Source organism: Podarcis pityusensis (assembly GCF_964106645.2).
Source record: "Podarcis pityusensis genome assembly, chromosome: 1".
NCBI lineage: Eukaryota > Metazoa > Chordata > Lepidosauria > Squamata > Lacertidae > Podarcis > Podarcis pityusensis.
The window spans coordinates 117511491-117533631 of record NC_138028.1 but is presented as its reverse complement, the minus strand read 5'-3'; the positions used below and the strand labels follow the sequence as shown (position 1 = coordinate 117533631).

Genomic DNA, 22141 nt, shown 5'->3' with positions numbered 1-22141 from the left:
TTATATCACCACAAGAACCTCCTAATTCTCTCTCTCTCCATATATGTGTGTGTGTGTGTGTGTGTGTGTGAGAGAGAGAGAGAGAGAGAGAGAGAGAGAGAGAGAGAGAATGAGAGATACTGAGAACTACAATATTTACTCGAGTCTAATGCACCATCGAATCTAATGCGCACCTCAATTTTCAGAACCTTGAAACCAAAAAAAGGTATTCGCTGGCAAATGTAAACACGCCATCAAGTCTAATTCACATCTTAATTTTCACAATTTGGCTGCAAAAAGTGTGCATTAGATTCGAATATATATGGTAATATGGTGCTATCTCTTGTTTCAACTTTGGGTCTTAAAGGAATATACAAACAAACACTAGGCACACAGAATTCTAGCAACAAATAAAGCCAACTTTCCTATCGTAAGGTGATTGTCCAATCCAGCATCTTTTCAGGAACTAGGTTTGTGGTGGTTTTTGTCTTCCTCCGCTTACTTTCTGATGCAGACACAAATTTATGTGTAGATTTAAAACGGAGAGCAAACAGTTTAATCAAGTTTCCCCCAACTTCTAAATCAGACACCTGGTCAGAAGCAGATTTGGGGATTTTTCTAAAGGGCTTTTCTCATCCTCAGCAAGAGAGCAGATGCAAAGTGCAATATCATGAAATCCGCTCATTTCCAAAATGTCATAGATAGCAGCTAAATTTGGAGTATACCAAATTTTTAAAAAGAAAAAATATCCCCTGGTTCAACTGGTTTTAATATAAAGAAATAGACCAACAAAATCTGTAACATCCATTGATCTTCTTGGTACAGTAAGGTTCAGAACCAGTATCCTAACAATATACTTTCATTCATAGAGTTTCATTCATAGAATTGTAGAGTTGGAAGGGACTCTGAGGATCATCTATTTCAAGCCCCTCGGTTTCAGATGCTGCAGAGCAGAGGGATTCTGAGTACACCATGTTTATAAATTTCAAGGCTTACAATTTTCACCATTTAAAAAATATTAACAGTACCAGGGGTAGGGACAAAAGTAACAGAATCAACTACTTACGATAAGATTTCCAAACTGGTGGCCTGTATTCATCAGTATCTGAAAGAATAACAATACTCATTAGTACCCCAGTAGAAGATACTTGAGATAATTTTTTTTTAATTGAGAGGTTTCAAATTAACAGCATTATTTGGTTCCATTCAACCCAGCATAGGCAATCTCTGGGCCTCAGGTCTACTTAGACCTGCCAACCCTCATTATTTTGGCCTGTGGTGCTGTTTTGGCCATGCCACATCACCAGCTGGTCAACAGAACCATGAAAACCCCATGCCAGTGTGATATAGAGAGCCAGTGTGGTGTGGAATAGAGAGCCAGTGTGGTGTAGTGGTTAAGAGCGGTAGACTCGTAATCTGGTGAACCGGGTTTGCTTCCCCGCTCCTCCACATGCAGCTGCTGGGTGACCTTGGGCTAGTCACACTTCTCTGAAGTCTCTCGGCCCCACTCACCTCACAGAGTGTTTGTTGTGGGGGAGGAAGGGATAGGAGATTGTTAGCCGCTTTGAGACATCTTTGGGTAGTGATAAAGCGGGATATCAAATCCAAACTCTTCTCTTCTTCTTCTTCATGCACAGCGCTTTGCAAGGGCTGGCGATCTACCAGTTGCCACAGTTTCCATGCACAAAACTATGCAAAAAGGGTTACCTGACATCACTGTGACATCACAGTGGCTCAGTCCACGTGTCAAACTTTTCCTGTGGGGGTGGGTGGGAATGATAAGGATCCCCGCCCCCGGCCAGAGTTCAGCTCCAATTCTATGGCTCTATGACTCCCCACTCAGCCATTCCATTTTTCAAACTGATTATGCATAGACAGACCTTGGGGGGGGGGGGGAAGGTTCTTTTTGCCCAAATGTATTCAGTTTAAAGGGATTCCCAAATATAACAGTTAAAAAAAACAAGAAAACAAAAGAAGGAAGATACAATGAGGAAGGTACAACTATGCCCTTTTTGCCCAAATGTTCTTTTTGCCCAAATGTATTCAGTTTAAAGGGACTCCCAAATATAACAGTTAAAAAAAACAAGAAAACAAAAGAAGGAAGATACAATGAGGAAGGTACAACTATGACAACAGCTTGAAGCAAAATGTTCTTGTTCAATTCTTGGTTGCAAATTAACAAAATGTAAGACAAATTTAAGGTTTCAAACCTATAAAGGAAGCACTGGTAACTTCATTTTAATCAAAGTAGAGATCGTATGTTTAAGACATTGTGTTCAGTTGTTTTTCCTGATCAGGATGTGAGCATGCTCTGCTACAGAACCCCCAAACGGCATCATTTACAGATGCCTGCAGCTAAGGCTGAGCCAAGAGACTCTGGTTCGCCAGAAGCGGCTTAGACATGCTGGCCACATGACCCAGAAGCTGCATGCTGGCTCCCTCGGCCAGTAAAGCGAGATGAGCGCAGCAACCCCAGAGTCGGTCACGACTGGACCTAATGGTCAGGGGCCCCTTTACCTTTTAAAGTCACATGACCCATGACAAACACTCACCACTTCTTACTTTCAGAAAGATGGGATTTTGTTCAGATTCTTAAAATATATTTTGCAACTTTCCAGTTATTGTTTATATGATTTCAGTGTGCATTTGTGTTGTGTGCATGCACATTAAGACACCTTAAATCAGCTAGAAACATAGAACTATAGAGTTGGAAGGGGCCCTGAAAGTCATCTAGTCCAACCCCCTGTTATGCCGGACTCTCAGCTAAAGCATCGATGGCATTAGCTCAGTTGGTAGAGCATGAGATGCTTGATCTCAGGATTGTGGGTTCGAGTCTCACATTGGGTGAGAGATTCCTATATTGCAGTGTTTCCCAAACTTGGGTCTCCAGCTGTTTTTGGACAACAATTCCCACTGTCCCTGACCACTGGTCTTGCCAGCTAGGGACAACGGAAGTTATAGTCCAAAAACAGCTGGAGACCCAAGTTTGGAAACACTAGTCTAGATGACCCTTGTGGTCCCTTCCGACCCTAGGATTCTGTGGCAGATGGTCATCCAACCTCCGCTTAAAAACCTCTGCTTCATTAACCTCCAATGAAGGATAGTCCACCATCTTCCAAGGGAGGGACTAAGATGGATCAATGTTCTGGAAACCAAGCCTTATGAGGAACGGTTGTGGGAGCTGGGTATGTTTGTCCTGAGTGGAGATAAAATCTTCAAAAATCTAAAGGGTTGTCATGTGGAAGATGGAGCAAGCTTGTTTTCTCTTGCTTTGGAGGCTAGGACCAGAACCAATGGATTCAAATCACAATGAGATTCCAACTAAACACCAGGAAGAACTTTCTAACGGTAAGAGTGGAATGGACTTCCACAAGAGTTGGTGAACTCTTATTCCATGGAGGTTTTTAAGCAGAGGTCGAATGGCCATCTGTCATGGATGCTTTAGTTGAGATTCCTGCAATGCATGGGGTTGGATAAGATAACCCTCAAAGTATCTTCTAATTCTACAAATTCTATGATTATATGAATTCATACTGTGGGGACAGTGGGGGAGGTGGCACTGGGAAATGCAGGGGGAGAGGGAATTATCAAATGATACTTCCTCTTGATCTGGCAGTGAGATTCTTCTGCTAGGTCAAAAGTCTTCTGTGACAGGGGAAAAACCCCCTTCCATCTGCAGATGGTGAAGTCTGGATCCATCCCAATGCTTTTCAGTGGGGAACAGTTTGTACTAAGAGTCATCAAGTGAAGTACATTCACATGTGAACTGGCCTTAACTTGGTGAAATTCAAGCAACACTTTAATTAAACTTCTAGAGAAGGCTGCTTTGGCAGTGCTTGAATATTCCTACTTTACTAGCAACATATGCATGGAAATACATTTTACAAGTAAATTATTTAGGTGAGGAACCATGTGTTCAACTGTATAAACAGACAGCAAGACTGCAGATAGCTTTTGGCTGGACTAACAACATTACGGATACATCTTCATTACGAGAAATAAAGATGACTTAACGGAAAAGACTATTTTTCACCAGAGCCAGAACATCTTGATTAAATCTCAACCAAGAAGCAAGAAAACTTTGCATATAAGCTAATATTTATAATTCAGAGGCTGAAGGAGTGATTTATGCCATGCAGGTGTTCCAAAATGTTTTTGCATTAAAGTACTGCTCTCGCGTTTTTTGTGCAACCTCAACCATCCACGCTGGAGAAAAACATACCAAAAGTTATCCTATAAACATATTACATCAGTGATAGCTAAGCAGAAGCGTTTTATAGTATTTTTTCTGCGCCTTTTACAGGGTGCTGATATATTATTAACAGATGATTGAAGTTCCACTTCTTCGTTTTCTTTTAAAATGATGAACCTGATGTAATATTCCAAAGCACAGGGACAGCTGGGAGACCGCAAGATTGGCACATGAGGCCTCTCTAATGCTGGGACTTTTCGAACGCTAAATGATGGTCTGCAGCACCTGCGTACCATTGCTGGCATGCTGACACTGAAGAAAAGCCCTACTGAGAGGTGTGAGTGTTAAGACAACAATGGAGATAGTAAAAAAGTAAAGAACTTCTGGGAAATGATATATAATGAGATGAAAAAGATGTTGAAATATACAGTGGTACCTCAGGTTAAGTACTTAATTCGTTCCAGAGGTCCATTCTTAACCTGAAACTGTTCTTAACCTGAAGCACCACTTTAGCTAATGGGACCTCCTGCTGCTGCCGTGCCGCCAGAGCACGATTTCTGTTCTCAACCTGAAGCAAAGTTCTTAACCTGAAGCACTATTTCTGGGTTAGCGGAGTCTGTAACCTGAAGCGTATGTAACCTGAGGTACCACTGTACATTTCATAAAAAACCAGAAGCATTTTTACTTGGTATTATAGGTCAGGACATTAATAGGCAAAATGTTAAATTGTTTTTATATGCAACAACTGCGGCAAGAGTATTGTTAGCCCAGGAATGGAAACAAGTAGAAATTCTGATGAAAGAAAAATGGCAGACGAAATTAATGGACTATGCAGAATTGGACAAAAAGACAGGAAGGATTCGAAACCTGCGGGACCAGAGATTTACAGAACATTGGAAGAAGTATATGAATTATTTGAAGAGCAACTGTAATCAACAAATTATGCTAGTAGGACTACAAGAAGTTTTGTAAGGAGAAATATACAAAGTGTTACAAAGTAGAAAAAGATAGAGATATTGGTTATGAGTTTGAAATGTAATAGGGAAGATAAGAAATGCATACTGAGAGATTAGATTGGAAAATTTTCAGACAGGATTGATGGAAGTCAAAAATTTGAATAAGATGTAAAAGTATGTTTAATTACTGTTGTAAATGATATGTTAAAAAAAAACTAATAAAAATTATATTTTTTTAAAAAAAGACAACAATGGAGATAGGGCAATTAGGAACACATGGAGAGGCAGTAGAGTTGCTAAACCAGTGTGCTGTAGTGGTTAATAGCGATAGACTCATAATCTGGTGAACCGGGTTCGCGTCTCCGCTCCTCCACCTGCAGCTGCTGGGTGACCTTGGGCCAGTCACACTTCTTTGAAGTCTCTCAGCCCCACTCACCTCACAGAGTGTTTGTTGTGGGGGAGGAAGTTAGCCGCTTTGAGACTCCTTTGGGTAGTGATAAAGCGGGATATCAAATCCAAACTCTTCTTCTTCTAAACGGGCAAACAACTCACCAGGTGACCACTAGACCGAATTTATCCTGGTAATTTATTTTTAGCCTCCTGGACTGATTAATCGAAACAAGAGATAATGGAGAGGAATGCATTTACATATGAACCAAAACAGAATTAAATGAAAGGCAGGAGGATTTCAGGAGATAGGATGCTGTTCTTCGAGGCACACCGTGCATAAAGGCGTCTTGCTTGGCAAATTTGGGACAATCGTTTTCTGCTAAGGATAGCAAAACACTGGCACACAATATGAGCAGCATTTAGAAGACCTTAACTCAATCCATAGCCATTAGGGAGGTTGAATTATATGAAGGGAGTGCTTGGTATTGCAGCCAAATCAGGAAACAAAGGGCTTAATAACATTTTAACAAAATTTAAAGGTCATTTGGTGTTTTCTTCAACTGCACAGAATGGGCAGGGAAACAAAGCAAACTTATGCCCCCACTTTTCCCTTTGTCTAGCACATAAAAAAAGACAAATTAATTTCCACAAGTGACATGGGTTTGCACAAAATCTGAGAGAGATGTCTTTTGAATAATTTTAGAACAAGGAAGTGTTGGGATGTTCTCTAAGGTTAACGTAAACCTTTGCCTCTTATCTGAATTATTTTCCTTTCCCCTTTAATCTCAGAAGCTGTTTTATGGTTTTGTTAATACAAAAAAAAACACCTAATCTCCTTTCACTTAGGATTTTCTAATACATTAAGCACTAGAAATATTCATGCAGTGTTAACAATGGGTTTTAATACATGGCAGAAAAGAAATTAAATATTACGGTCTCAAGGAAGCCATAATTCAGGCCCCTGAAGGCATATACAATAATCTGTATTAGTACAATGGGAATAATTAAAAATAAAACATTATTTTGCAAAGAATTTTCTGTTGGAAGACACCCTGCCACTGATAACTGCAAAAGACAATATATGCAGATTAGTAACTGTTTCCACTATACACCAACATGCAAAATCTTACAGGACCACATTTTTCAACAGCAACATAGGTTGCATACTGTTAATATAGCCATTATCTTTTAATAATATAGATAACATCCCTAGATAATTTTATTTCTTTCAGTGTGCAAGTTGGTGAGGTACTATTTTATTATTCTGGAAATCACACTTGTGGACCTTGTAGCAGTGATTTCACACTAAGTCATCCAGTATCGTTACGTATCTTGTAGGAATTGCAAATATTCCTGTGTAATTTTATTTCTTATTTGGCTGTTAGATATAATAGACTAATAAACCTCTTTGACAGCTTACACCTTCCATTTTTAATTATATTATATTGTTATATTATATCATTATAAATATAGTATCATATATTCTACATATCTATCTATATCTATATCTATAGGAAAGTTTTTCGTCCATCTGTTCTCTATCCATTTGGACACCTCTTGAGATATAGTCACCAAATTTGGCAAAATGGTTTCTGCAACAGAGGAGCAGGTCTTCAACCATGTCTGTTGGGATACCATTGGATGCCGTTTTGAATCAAGATGGCTGACTAAACTTCCCTAAACTGCCACTGACTGAGGCACCTCTGAAGATATTGTAGATGTCATGCTCCCGCGGGAGGAATCCTGTCAAGAGGAAGACCTGATCGCTCCCGAAGAGGAGCAGACTGTGTCAGTGGCAGCGAGACAGAACAGAGGGATCCAGGGCCCTCAGGGGTCATGGCACCCCAACATCTTCTGCAAGGCACAAAACTGGAGGCAGAGGGCGAGCCACCATCCAGTCTGGAGCAGGGCCAGTGCCTAAAGCTGCCGAACCCAGTTGCCAGATTTTTAAAAAATAACAATAAACCAAAAACCTGCAAGCCAAGCCTGCCAAGTCTTAAATATATATACATCCAATATAATACCTTTTTGACAGAAACTTTACTTATGAACATGATCAATCATGTAGGATCTCCATCTGTTCATTTACAGTATTGCTTTTCTGTCCAGTTGTAAATCTCCTTCCCAAAATCGGCCTTTAGAATTCAACACAGCTCCCGCTCTTCCCTTATTTATCAGCTTTATAAATTAAAGAATTATCCTGAAGGGAAATTAATATGTCATACTCCAGCGGTCATCAACCTTCTGGGATCTGCGGACATGTTTACAAACCACAGAAACTGTTCTGTGCATCACACATGCTGCAGCCAAACACACACTGCAACATGTTCTTATGGACAGCAAGAGAACACTCCTTTCAAGTCTTGTTTTTCGGCATTGGGAGGGAGGAGTGGGATCCTTCAGGAACCAGCAAAACTGTCTGTGGGCCCCTGCGGGCTCCACATTGGTGACCCCTGCTTTATTATTATAGAGGAATTGTGCCCAAATAAATGAATAATAGTGATATGTTTGTGGGGTTGTTGTTTTGTTTTTGCTTTATTGTGTATTTTCTGTTCCCATTTTGTATTTTGATGTTGTGAACTACCCTGTGATCTTCAGATGACACACGGTATACAGACTCAATAAATAAGAATAAGAGTAAATTCTACTGCGCTCCTTTAGCACCCTTCAAACCAGATCAGAGCTTTCCAAGCTTTTCACATTGGTGACACGCTTTTCAAACATGCATCATTTCACGACACAGTAAATCGGTTTTACTAGCAAACCGGAGGTTACGCTAACTCCCTTTTCAGCCCCTGGGAGGAACGCAGGGAGTGTTTGTGCGACATACCTGCGCACTGCAGCCAACACACTAACATGTTGTGACACATATATGGAAAGCTCTGAACTAGAGGCTAGGAAAAGGAAAACCTGTGTACATCCCATTTATCCTTATCCATCCCTCTCACCCTACTCCCAAGGCAGCGTGAAGCAGAGCCTCACATTGCCTTGGGAGTAGGCCCACCTATTATACCAAAGGGAAGTAGGGAATAGAAGAAACAGATCTGCATCAAAATGGCATGTGCACAGGGGCAAATATAGAAATGAGTACTATACCATATTTTTCGCTCTATAAGATGCACTTTTCCCCTCCTAAAAAGTAAGGGGAAATGTGTGTGCGTCTTATGGAGCGAATGCAGGCTGCGCAGCTATCCCTGAAGCCAGGAGAACAAGAGGGATTGCTGCGTAGCAATCCCTCTTGCTGTTCTGGCTTCAGGGATAGCCGTGCAAAGCCTCTTCAACAACATTTGATTCAGAATATTTTTTTTCTTGTTTTCCTCCTCTAAAAACTAGGTGCGTCTTATGGTTGGGTGCGTCTTATAGAGCGAAAAATATGGCGATTTAAGCCAAAATACCTCCCCGCCCCTGTTTGTAAAGACATGCTCTGGCAGTTTGAGTATGCAAGACCAAGGCGGTTTTTGCAACACGCTGTTGATGAAAGTGAGGGGCAGATGGGGCTCGTCAACCTGGGAAGGTGGCCCATCCAGGAGAAGGAAAACTCTGGTCCTGAACCTCTGCTGGCTCCTTGGGTTACCTTCAGGAGAAGAAAAGGCTAAGGAGTAAACCCTACACAAATCCGGAGCCCCTAAAACAGTTGGATGACACTTTATACGCCTCCTTCCAGCAACTGCTGCAGTCAAGCTGGCATCAAAACGTGTTGCTTTCCTTTCCTTTGGACCACATCAGCAGATCTGAGAGGGGGGTCTTGTTGTCTTGGTAGCCCAGGACCACCATACACACTGCCCAGGCTTGCGTCCTGGAGAGGTCACCTAGGTGCTGCTAACATAGCGGTTTGCCTTCACCCCCAGAGGAGAACTCCATTGTCTCTGGAGACAGATGGATGCCAACAACATCTCACTATAGTGGGGAATACTATAACCAGTTAACGTACGTTGGTGGTTTGTCTTTAAAAAGCGCTAGCTAATAGCTCCTCCTTACCAAATAATCCCTTAAATTTACAGATACATAACAGCAAAAGACCAGGATCGCCTCCTTTGCTGATGTTTACATTTAGCCCCCATTCTCATAATCTTGTGCATCTCATATAAATATTTATTTATTTATTTATTTATTTATTTATTTATTATTTTTACTAGAGGTGACTTTTTAGAGCACAATAATTCATCTGTTTTGAATAAAGCATTTCTGGTGAAGATTCTTTAAGTTTAGAAGATGGAAAGCGCCATCTTGTGGCAATTTAAATCTATAGCCATATTCATATTATGGTCTTCAACTAAATCACCATGGCTCAATTTGGATATAAAAGTAAACCTTCCAAGCATAAGGGGGGTTGAGCCTTAGGTATGCACGCTATTTCTCCCTTCTGCTACAAGAGGGAGGGGTTTAAAAGACTTTTAATGTAGGTTTTGCAGCAAACTAGAATTTCAAACCATGGTTCAGGGTCTTGCAAAAAAGCATATTTTATTCACTCTTCCCCTGCACCACCAATTAAAACATGTTCAATTTATTTTAAAACAATTTTTTGCAAGCCATTAAAGCTAACATATTTTTCCATCTATAAGACACCCCCATGTATAAGATGCCCCCTATTTTGGGGGACTCGGATTTAAGAAAGTGGGGGGGTGGGAGAGATGTATCCATGTATAAGATGCCCCCTAATTTTTGACATTATTTTTAAGGAAAAACCCTAGTCTTATACACAGAAAAATACGGTATCACGCTGAAATAAGTGCCACGCACAAAGTATGTAATTTGATTTTAAAACGTATCATATAAAGCCCCACCCTCTTTAAATAGCTGCTCGTGTTAATTGTACTTCATCCTTTACCCAACCACATGGTCACATCACGCCCAGTGGTGTGGACAGAATATAACAGGACGTGCACACATAAAAAGCACAGTATCCCCAGTAGTGTGGAAAGTCAATAGCAATTCTGCTTATGTAGCAAAAAAGCAAAGCATGTACTGGGGGAGGAGGGGAATGGGAAGCCCATCTGGAAACAGCCTTGTAGAAGTACCACACAAAGGTTAAAGTGCAAAGCGCTCCATGGCAACCCGGAAGTAACGGAGCGTGTTACTTCCAGGTTTTGCCACTCGCGCATGCGCAGACACTCAAAATGCCATCACGCGCATGCGCAGAAGCGGTGAATCATGACCCGTGGACGTTCAGACGCAGGGATGCGGGTTGTGTTCGCGTCAGGATGCAAACGGTTCTTCTGGTATGGATCCCGTTTGCATCCAGAGGAACCACTGTACTAGAGAGTGATGTATTAAGAGACAGGAGGTGATTTTTAGATATAGCCATTGTACTCCAATATAATATTTATATAGGAAGGCTGAAGTCTAATCTCTCAGTCTAAATCTTCTGGACTGGTCCTTACTTTAAATTCTTCCACTTGATTCTCATTTCAGTGAAGCGTGTTCTGTTGCCATGGGCTATTGAAGCACAGGGGTATCTTACTTGCTCCAACGCCACACTGGGAACCAAGTCTTAAAGAGGCAGCCCCAGAACATGCGCTCATTAGCGCCGTCAAGTCTGAGTGCGCCGTGGCAGCTACTTCCTTAGCCTTCGAGTAATAAAGTATAAGACTGCAATTGTTTCAATAGCTGCCCCCCTCCCCTGCCTATGTTAGAAAACAAGCAAGCCAATTTCAAATAATGGGATTATACAAAGTAGCCTTACTATGTGCCGCGTTCCCAAGGTCAAATGGAAAAGGAAGGCTCATTTAACGCAGCAAGCATGTTGGAACCTTCTGGTGTGATGGAATCCTAATGGCATTTTTCTCCCCGAAGGAATTCCCATTAAAAGCTTTATAAAAACTATCGCAAAATACCTCTCTGGAATTTATGGTTCGGCACACATGGGCTAGTTTGCCTACGGCATCTCCATATTTAAAGCAGACATTGCACATGAACTTTATTATCCCCCCTCTTTTTTGTTTTTCAATGGCACACAGCTCCCCTCCCCCCCCCCAGCTTCCTAATGCTAAGGCACCTGGTAGCTTCCCAAAGGCGACATGCCTCTCATGTGCTCAACACTGTCACAGTGTACTGCGTGGGGAATGGCGAGTTTTAAGAGGCAAGGGGCCAGGTTTTTTAAATGCAGGAGAGCCCTGGGGCGAAAGGAGGACTGAACCCTTGGGAAGCAACAAAACCCCCCTGGGATGTATAGAAACTTCCTTCATGTAACAATCCCCATGACAATATAAAGTGGACCTTACACAACTTACACGGAGGCAGATGCCATTGAAAACCTTGATCCTTCAAGAATGTCATGTAAGAGAGAACCCAGGAAACTGCATTAGACCAGGTAAGACCACAGGCCCATCGAGTTGAGTACCTGGGAAAGCAGCTCTTTGGGGTTTCTTTTTCTTTCTTTCTTTAAAAAACAAAAATAGTTTTCAAAAGTTTACATACTTTACCATCAACAATACGTTTAATTTATCCATCGACTTCCCATCCCACCCTCCATGATGTTTTATGCTTATCCTTTAATGCTGCATATTTTAACTGATAACACTCCAAATTATTAGCTTTAATGTCTTTCTATTGTTGCTCATACAGTCATACCTCGGGTTGAAGTCACTTCGGGATAAGCATTTTCGGGTTCCACGCTGCAGCGACCCGGAAGTAATGGAGCGCGTTACTTCCGGGTTTTCCTGCTCGTGCATGCGCGGACGGTCAAAATGACATCACGCGCATGCACAGAAGCGGCGAATCGCGACCCACGCACACACAGACGCTGGTTGCATTTGCTTCTGGATGCGAATGGGGCTCCGGAACGGATCCTGTTCGCATCCAGAGGTACCACTGTACTTCAAATCCTGCTCGCGATTTCATGCAATTATAGTAGTTCTTTAGATATTCTTCAAAAGGTTTCCAATTCTCAAAGAATTGGTTCATCATTTTGATCTCTAATTTTTTTTTTTTTTTTTGCTGTTAGCTTTGCCAGTTTTGCATTCTCCATCATTTTAATAAGCTATTATTAAATGGCACCCCATGCTCTCCAGGGTTTCAAGTAGGAGTCTTTCCCAGCCTTACCCAGAGGTGCCAATCATTGGGTCTGCGACTTCCTGTGTGCAAAGTATGAACTACATCATTAAGCTATGGCATTTCCCTGTTAGCATGTTTCTGGTGTTTAGGGGTACACATGCAGCACCCCACACTTGATAAGGATCTAGTTCAGTTAAATCATACAGGGGTATTTTCTACTACAAAAAGCAGTACATCCACTGCAAGGCAAATGGTGTTGATTTCAAAAACAAAAATGTAGCACTTGGCTCTTACATGGAGTTTAAAAATTACACACAGCGCAATATTCAGGAGATGCGTACCCATCAGATGCATTTGATGCAGGATACAAATGTTCTGCCTGCCCACAAGTCAAGGCTGTCGGCTGCTTTCTCCATTCACTGTAGATTCACTGGCCACAAGGTGGAGCAGCTGCACAACAAATTTCACTATTATGCTGAGAACCAGTAAAAATTACGGAATGATTTTTGGGAAGTTAATTTATTTTACTTGTTATTAGTTTCAAAAGGTTTGCAGGCAGGAGTGTATTTTGCAAGAAATAAATGCCTATTTCTCATTAGATAGGGTTTTGATTCAGCTTTATTTCTAGATTCCTAAAGATACAGGATTTTAAGCTTGGAACTCTGAAACAGAAGTATGTTTTTAACAAAGGTGTTTTGCTATAGAAGACTGCACAGTTGTACCTTAGAAGTTGAACAAAATCCATTCCAGAAGTCCATTCGACTTCCAAAACTTTCAGAAACCAAAGTGCAGCTTCTGATTGGCTGCAGGAAGCTCCTGCAGCCAATCAGAAGCCGCAGAAGCCCTGTCGGACGTTTGGGTTCCAAAGAACGTTCACAAACGTTCCAGGTTTGCGGCGTTCAGGAGCCAAGGTACGGCTGGACTGCCCTATAACCGGCGGTTTCCGATGCTAATTCCACCACAGAGTCTACAAACAGGGTCCACATTGTGGACAGCCTTTTCTGTTGTGTGTATTGCAGCCTGTCATACAATTAATTCTCCCCTCCACCATTTCTGCAGCTCTGAACATACAGCTGGCGTGCTTAAGGGTTACAAGACACCTGTTCGCAACACTAAATCACTGCATTTAAGGACATGGCTTTTTTTAAAAAAAGAGAGTCCCCCCCACCTTTCTATGGATCTGCTAATGCAAATGGACTCAACCTATACATCTGTTTGCAATATCTAAAATGCTAATGGACTCAGCATTTAGCAGAACCTAGAGGTTAAATTTTAGGGGGAATGTATTTGAAATGGGGAGATAGTCCCCTGGAGGCAAAATGTAACAGAGAACAGGAAGGAAGGGGAAGGGTTCATGATTCCCTCCCTGCTCTCAAGCACCTTCTCCAGAAGCAACTTTTTTGTCATCAAAAAGATCTGCTGGGATACAGTTCCATACAGCTTGCCTCTCCAATTCCAACAAAGCCTTAGCCTGCACAGTTCATCCTAAGCTATTTGTGTCATATTGCTTCCTTAAAAAGAAAAAAGAAAAAGCACCCATCAGGACCAATAAGATCCTAAGTTGGTTACCAGATTCAATCCAAACTCTTCACTGATTCCGAAACTGCTCTTTGCTTTGAGTGAACATTCCCAATCCTATCAATGCAAATAGCATTTCCCCCCTCAGGGTTGCAACAGGCGACAAAATGGCTAAGGCCCCCTTGTCTGATGGGAGCCTGAAATTTATCAGCAACCTCCTCTCCGGCCAGTTGCATTTACATTTTTTTAAACCCTGAACATTAAATGCCACACTTAACGCCCCATTTAATTTGCTCCTGCATTAAATAAAAGGAATTACCATATTTTTCGCCCTATAGGACGCACCGTCCCATAAGGCGCACCTAGTTTTTTTGGGGGGGAAATAAAGGGAAAAAAATTATTTCCCCCCAGGTGCGGGGCTGGGGCGGGGGAGGCCCGAGCTTCCCCTGACCCCAGCCCCCAAACAGGCAGCTCTCTGCAAGCCGTGGGAGCCCAGCGCTGGCTCCCGCTGCTTGTGGAGAGGTCCGCGAAGCCTGGACGTGCTGAGCTCAGCGAGCGCAGGCTTCGGCATGCAGGCAACTCTCCGCAAGCAGCGGGAGCGCTCCCGCTGCTTGCGGAGAGGTCCGCGAAGCCTGGACGCGCTGATCTCAGCGCGCGCAGGCTTCGGCATGCCGGCAACTCTCCGCAAGCAGCGGGAGCGCTCCCGCTGCTTGCTGAGAGGTCCGCGAAGCCTGGACACGCTGAGCTCAGCGCGGGCAAGCTTCAACATGCCGGCAACTCTCCGCAAGCAGCGGGAGCGCTCCCGCTGCTTGCGGAGAGGTCCGCGAAGCCTGGACGCGCTGATCTCAGCGCGCGCAGGCTTCGGCATGCCGGCAACTCTCCGCAAGCAGCGGGAGCGCTCCTGCTGCTTGCGGAGAGGTCCGCGAAGCCTGGACGCGCTGATCTCAGCGCGCGCAGGCTTCGGCATGCCGGCAACTCTCCGCAAGCAGCGGGAGCGCTCCCGCTGCTTGCGGAGAGGTCCGCGAAACCTGGAGAGCAAGAGGGGTCGGTGTGCACCGACCCCTCTCGCTCTCCAGGCTTCAGCGAAAGCCTGCATTCGCCCTATAGGACGCACACACATTTCCCCTTCATTTTTGGAGGGAAAAAAGTGCGTCCTATAGGGCGAAAAATACGGTAACCAAGGGAGAAAAGGGGCATTTCTGGAATATGTCAAGTCGTTCAGCCCAATGTGCAGTTTTCGTCTTCTTTTGCCACTTTAAGGCTGAATCTCTTGTGGGTTAGAACTGTGGTTACACAGAAACATTCTGGCCCAGAGAAGCAAACACAGACTCTTCCTTTGGAAATCACAAAAGCCATTTGTGATTTAAGGATGTGGCTTCTTTAGCAAGCTGTGACCACAGCAGTTTGATTCACAAGGAAACTCTCTGGTTGTGCACAGGTTTACAATTCCTCAGCCCTTAAGAAAGCTGACATAGTGTCTGCGGCCAACAGGTTAACCCAAAATGATGAGGACCCAATGCTTCACTTTACTCTTCCAAGGGAGTAGCTAGAGTAAGGGAAAAAGATGACCTGTCTCTTTAAATGTGGGTCTGGCAATACAGTGGTACCTTGGGTTAAGTACTTAATTCGTTCCGGAGGTCCGTACTTAACCTGAAACTGTTCTTAACCTGAAGTACCACTTTAGCTAATGGGGCCTCCCGCTGCCGCCGCGCCACCACTGCCCGATTTCTGTTCTTATCCTAAAGCAAAATTCTTAACCTGAAGCACTATTTCTGGGTTAGCGGAGTCTGTTACCTGAAGCGTATGTAACCTGAAGCGTATTTAACCCGAGGTACCACTGTAATATCATGCACAAAAGTGGGAAATGTGGGGTCTACACTATCAGTAATCCAACACAGGACATTCTTCTACCAGCAGGCTTGATTCTAGCGTCAGACCCCTGGGTAAGGGAAGTTGACTTCTGGGGACAGATTGCAGAGAAAACTGTAGGCAATGAGAGATTAGCATGTGCTCCAATATTCTTAGCACTGTCTTATCCTGACCTCAGCAACTGTGTTTACTACTTTCCCCAAGGCACCAAATTGATCAAGCAAGTACTGAAATTTGTCATCATCGGGTATGAACCTCAGCCTCAGGATACTCAAATTATTTTATCTGCTGAAACCAATTTACCAGCGAACAGGTCCGTTTTGTTTCCTGAGTTTCCAAGCAGGCTTCCTCTTCAATTTTAGTCAAGAGAATGCACTGCCAGCAAAAAGAATAAGATCCTCTCAAGGTTACTGTCTTTATTTGCTTCATTAGATTTTTCAAATTAGATAAAGAGTTTCACTGCACCAGGTGAAGAGAGCCATTTGATTCTCAAGGCCAGAAACACTTTTCAAATGGCACAGACCTTACAGGCCCCTGGGGCAAGAGGCTGGAGCGGGGTGGGGTGAGGGCAGAGAAAAGAGGAAGATTTCTTGCTTTGCCTGCAATGCACTCATATTTTTGTTCATTTTTATTGCTAAAAAATAATAATCAAAATATTCAGCTATTGAGCACACACAGGTTTTAACTGCATAGCTGCATACATTGACGTGCCGGTGACGGGTTCACAAGACTACTGGCGGAGAAAGAGGGGTGCGGGGGGAGCGCACCGCCCCCGGGATGTGCGTCACACCCCTGGGAAATGCACCAGCCATGCCCCCGCCTGCTCTCCACCGCCCCCCGGTTCCAGAGCATGAAGCTCCGCCACTGCACAAGACCATTTTAACTGATAGCTCAGACTCCCATACCTTTTTTTTTTTAGTTGCCCACAGTTTCACTCAAAAGAGCAAGTGAAATTCTTTATAAAGTTGTAATAGAAATACTCCACAGCTGAAGTTTACATGTCAAAATAAAAAAATCCAAGAAAGAAATACATGCACTGTGTTCAAAACTTGCACATACTTGTAAAAAAAGTCATGTGTTACCAAACGGAAGGCTTTACTAATAGCTGGCACCAATTTTATTGTGTAGTGGCTACTTGGACAGAAGTGAATTTGTGCAACAAAATAAACCCGGGTACTTATTAGGGATCAGAGTGGTTGCCAAGAGTACAGAAGTTGGACGCGTCTGTACTCTGACTAACTTCCTAGCATTTTGTTAAAAGATGTAAGAAAGCATTTGTGCCTTCTTTTTTTACCATCTCCATAGAGTTTGTAGGCTTTTGAAATACAACAAAACCCCCAGTTTACAGTGGATAATAGCAGGATGCAGTATGTACACTATGTGTACAACACCCCGTCATACAACTTGTCTGATTATTCTAAAATAATGACTGGCATTTTGTTGCTTTTTGTTGACCTTTCCTAGCATCAGTTGAAAGGGATATAGCACCAGCAAATTACCAAAATAAAGTATACAATTTTACTGTTCGTTTAAATGAGAAATCACTGTTCACATTATCGTTTACTTGGCTCCCGTGTACTCCTACAACTGGTGACTGAAGCCATGTACACATGAAGGTAACCACGATCTATATCTATCCTCTAGTTCCTTGAAAAATACTGTTTGTGGATGCATTTTCAGTCAAAACAGCTTCTACCTGACTTGAAAAACTAGGCGGTATTCACTTCACTGTTGAGCTGGGGTTTGTATGCTTCAGACAGCCGTTGCACATGGACAGACGGCAGCTTCCTGAATCGGAGTTGGGATATGTTGCAGGCATGCAAAAATAAAACAGGTAATATGCACTGGGTAAAGGCATTCAACAACCTCAGATATGCAGATGACACAACCTTGATGGCAGAAAGTGAGGAGGAATTAAATAACCTTTTAATGAGGGTGACAGAGGAGAGCGCAAAATATGGTCTGAAACTCAACATCAAAAAAACGAAGATCATGGCCACTGGGCCCATCACCTCCTGGCAAATAGAAGGGGAAGAAATGGAGGCACTGAGAGATTTTACTTTCTTGGGCTCCATGATCACTGCAGATGGTGACATCAGCCACGAAATTAAAAGATGCCTGCTTCTTGGGAGAAAAGCAATGACAAACCTAGACAGCATCTTAAAAAGCAGAGACATCACCTTGCCAACAAAGGTCCATATAGTTAAAGCTATGGTTTTCCCAGTAGTGATGTATGGAAGTGAGAGCTGGACTATAAAGAAGGCTGATTGCCGAAGAATTGATGCTTTTGAATTATGGTGCTGGAGGAGACTCTTGAGAGTCCCATGGACTGCAAGAGGATCAAACCTCTCCATTCTGAGGGAGATCAGCCCTGAGTGCTCACTGGAAGGACAGATCCTGAAGCTGAGGCTCCAATACTTTGGCCACCTCATGAGAAGAGAAGACTCCCTGGAAAAGACCCTGATGTTGGGAAAGATTGAGGGCACAAGGAGAAGGGGACGACAGAGGACGAGACGGTTGGACAGTGTTCTCGAAGCTACAAACATGAGTCTGACCAAACTGCGGGAGGCAGTGGAAGACAGGAGTGCCTGGCGTGCTCTGGTCCATGGGGTCACGAAGAGTCGGACACGACTAAACGACTAAACAACAACAACAAAGGCATTCCTGCCCCTCTCAGGTACAAATGTAACTTGAAATGCAGCAGAGGGGAACTGCCTTTCTGTATTTTTAACTGCTAACGCCTACATAGCTTGGGATGCTAAAGCCTGATGGTAGCATAATGGACTGCTCCACCTAAGACTACAGATGCAGAATCACAATTTTTTTATGTTCTTTTGCTCCCCTATGGAAAAAAAGGGCATGGAGGATGTTACTGTCCTTGCAAGTTACAGGAAAGCAATTGTACTGGGCAACGGCCTCCTTGATTTACTAGTTAGGGGTGGGGGCTTCTTGACATGGAGAAACCTTCAAAAATGGTATCCTCCACCTGCAGCTTGAAATGGTGAAGTTCGCTATACCATTTTACAGTTTCATAACCTAAATGTGCAATAATCCAATTAACATATTAGTCTGGCCTGCCTACAAACGCAGCACAATCCTGAGAAGGGAAGGTGGAGTATACTATTGTAGACAGGCAGAAACATGTCTGAAAGCTCCCTTGCATTAAAAAAAAAATCCTGCAAAAAGAAAACAAGGACAATAGTTCCACTTTGTCAGCGTTGTTTTTAAATGCAAGGGAACATTTTAAAAACGTGATGCCCCACTTGGAAATCGAAGCATTCTTTTTTAAAACAACAACAGGAAGAAACGGGTCTTTCCTAACACAGAAGGGATGAAAATAAAGATAGCTGATCATTAACTCTGTATCTGACCTTTCTCTTTCTGTTTTTTTGTAGCCATAAAAACCTCCCACCCTGCAATGAGCAATAAAGCACACCCATCAAATTTGTGTCAGAGAGGACGATCAGCTTCTGCTGGAGTCAGAAATGAAGGTGCGTAGCAGTGGCTTGCAAGTGTGTGGAGCCCAGAGGTACAAACAGATATGGATGGGTGTTTTCTCTTTAAAAAAGAAAATCGTGTTATGAACCTGTCAGGGAACTGCCATCGGAAGGAAGGGAAGTGAAAGGGCTCACACAGGTTGGGAGAGACTCAGCAGCTGAAGAGGGAACCAGTAGGGGGAGAGGAGCTGAGCTGAGGGAAAGGGAGCTGGAGGGATGGCTCAGAGACACTTCCAGCGAAAACAGTGGGGAGGTTTCAGGACCTCCTGTAGGGACACCCACTCCTCGCCGGAAACTGTCACGCAGAGAGTCCAGAAGACGTGTTTCCGTTAAGGAGCTTTTATGTTGGAAGCGATTCCGAAAGCAACCACTGTCGGAATCTGCCAGCGACTGACGGAGCCATGTTTAAGGGGCTCCGTTACAGACAGAGGTTTGCAAACTTGACCAAACTCTGAGGGACTAGGATTTTACACACAAGCAGCTCATCGTCCCATCACAGCACCATTCCAATGTTTTACAGCAGGGAAATGCATGGACCCTCTCCAATTGCTGAACTCCAACTCTCATCCCAGTTCAACAATACGTGAGGGGCCAAGGACTGTGGGTACCAGGAAAGGTCTCAAGCAAACATCTTTTCTGCACACTGCTGCATAGGCAACTGACAACCAGTGTAGCCAGAAAAGGAAGGGTGTTATATGCCCTGATCATCTAGAAAGATACCGGGAGGTAGCATTCTGTACCACCTGAAGCTTCCAAATCTTCTTTAAAGATAGCCCTGCATGTAGAGTGTATTATAGTAGTCATGTCTAGATGTAACCAGGGCATGAATCATTGTATATTATACACCCTTAGGCGCCAGGCAAAAATGTTCCTCTTTAACCAGGCGTTTGGCTGACTGACAACCAATACCCTTTTTAAATGTGTTGGTGGGTGGGAGTTACTGGATTGTTTCTGTTTTTAATTTTGAGTTTTTACATTGTGATTTTATGTTGTAACTGCCCTGAGACCTGCAAGTATAGGGCAGTATATAATAATAATAATAATAATAATAATAATAATAATAGAAATGTTCACTTTCTATAGATAGGGATGCAGCTGGAAAATCACCCAAAGCTGAGAAACAGCTCTATTTTTTAAGAATATTAAACATTACTACTGCTGAGAAAAGCACGACAGTCATACCTCATGTTACATTTGCTTCATGATACACTTTTTCAGGTTGCGTCCCACGGTGACCTGGAAGTACCAGAAAGGGTTACTTCCGGGTTTCGCCGCTCGCGCATACGTGCAAAATGATGTCACGCATCATTGATGTCTCTTGAAAAACATTTTACTTAAGGTAGATAAGGACAAGATGAAATTATATATTTGAATATAAGTATAGATTGGAAATGGCTGTGTATAGTGAATACTTCTCTACTTTTAATTTTCTTTTCTCTTTGTTCTTTTTTTCCAGATATCTTACTTTTCATTTCACTTCTCTATTGTGAATAGCATTTTATAGAGGTATAAATAACCTCTGAATGAAAAGAGACAAAATATTTTCTAATTTTTTGGTTATATGTATTTTATTTTTCTTTTGTATTTCCTTTTGTTGTAAATATGTATGTTTTTCTAATTTGTACTTAATAAAGTTAAAAAAAATTGATGTCATGCGCATACACAGAAACGGCAAATCGCAACCCGCGCGTGCGCAGACGCGGGTTGCGTTCTTTTCATGTTGCAAACGGGCCTCCGGAACGGATTCCGTTCGCAACCAGCGGTACCACTGTAGCTTGTTTCTCCCCACCACAGCCAATTTTGTGGCCCTCTTTAGATGCAGATAATCATGTGGAGGAGGAGAGAGGGACTATATATGTTTGCCCTGTGCTGGCCTCACATCAAAGCTCTCCATGTGTTGTGTTTGGTAGAGCAAGCCTATTGAATGTGACTAGGCTGTCCCCATTGAGCACTCAGGGCTCAAGCTCACAGGGAAAATCTACATGCATTGAGCAGGCTGCCCTGCTGCAAAAATGCCTCCAACACAGGGACAGCCTTGCGGAAGGGCCTGTACAGAATGAACCTGCACTGTCCCTCCTCCCTCCCATGATTTGGTTATGAATGACTAAAGAGAAACTCTTCTGACCATGTGTTGCTAACTCGTAGATCAGGCATGTCCAACAGGTAGATCGTGATCTACCAGAAGATCACTGGAAGATCATTGGCTCCCCACAAAGAAGCTGAACAACTGAAGCTCCCCTAAAAAAAGCTCAACATTTTACCTCCTCCCTGAAAAAACTCAACAACTTTGACCCGAACCCCCCCAAAAATGGGCCTTCCTCCTTCCTAGGAGAAGCTCAACAACTTTGACCTGAACCCCCCAAAAGGGGGTCGATCACTGCCAGTTTTTAACTCTGCGAGTAGATCGCAGTCTCTCGGCAGTTGGCCACCCCTGTCGTAGATCGTGCACAATAGTTTCTTCAAGGGACAATAGTGTCTCTTTGGCAATGCTTCTGTTCATTTGTTTGGTACTCATCACAGGACTGATGCAGAACACAGCTGGTGTTTAGCAATAGAATAATACATTAAAAGGGCACTAAATGCAAGGACCATCTATCTATCTATCTATCTATCCATGGAGAGACAGAGGGAGAAAGAAGCAACATCTGCTAACCACACAAATAATTTTACCAACTACTCAGAAATATGTTTTAAAAGTAACAATAGAGCATCCAAGAGAAGCAACACATCAGTAAGAGGTTTGTAGG

The 22141-nt window shown here is 43.0% G+C and overlaps 1 protein-coding gene across 2 annotated transcripts in view; it reads right to left on the bottom strand.

Annotated features, from left to right (window-relative positions):
• Positions 1-22141, bottom strand: part of CHN1 (chimerin 1) — a 102427-nt gene that overhangs the window by 77864 nt on the left and 2422 nt on the right. For both annotated transcript variants that reach the window (XM_080971536.1, XM_080971537.1), the window contains exon 2: positions 1046-1084. In XM_080971536.1, coding sequence (XP_080827662.1) covers positions 1046-1084 — 39 coding nt within the window. The remainder of the gene's footprint in view (positions 1-1045; positions 1085-22141) is intronic.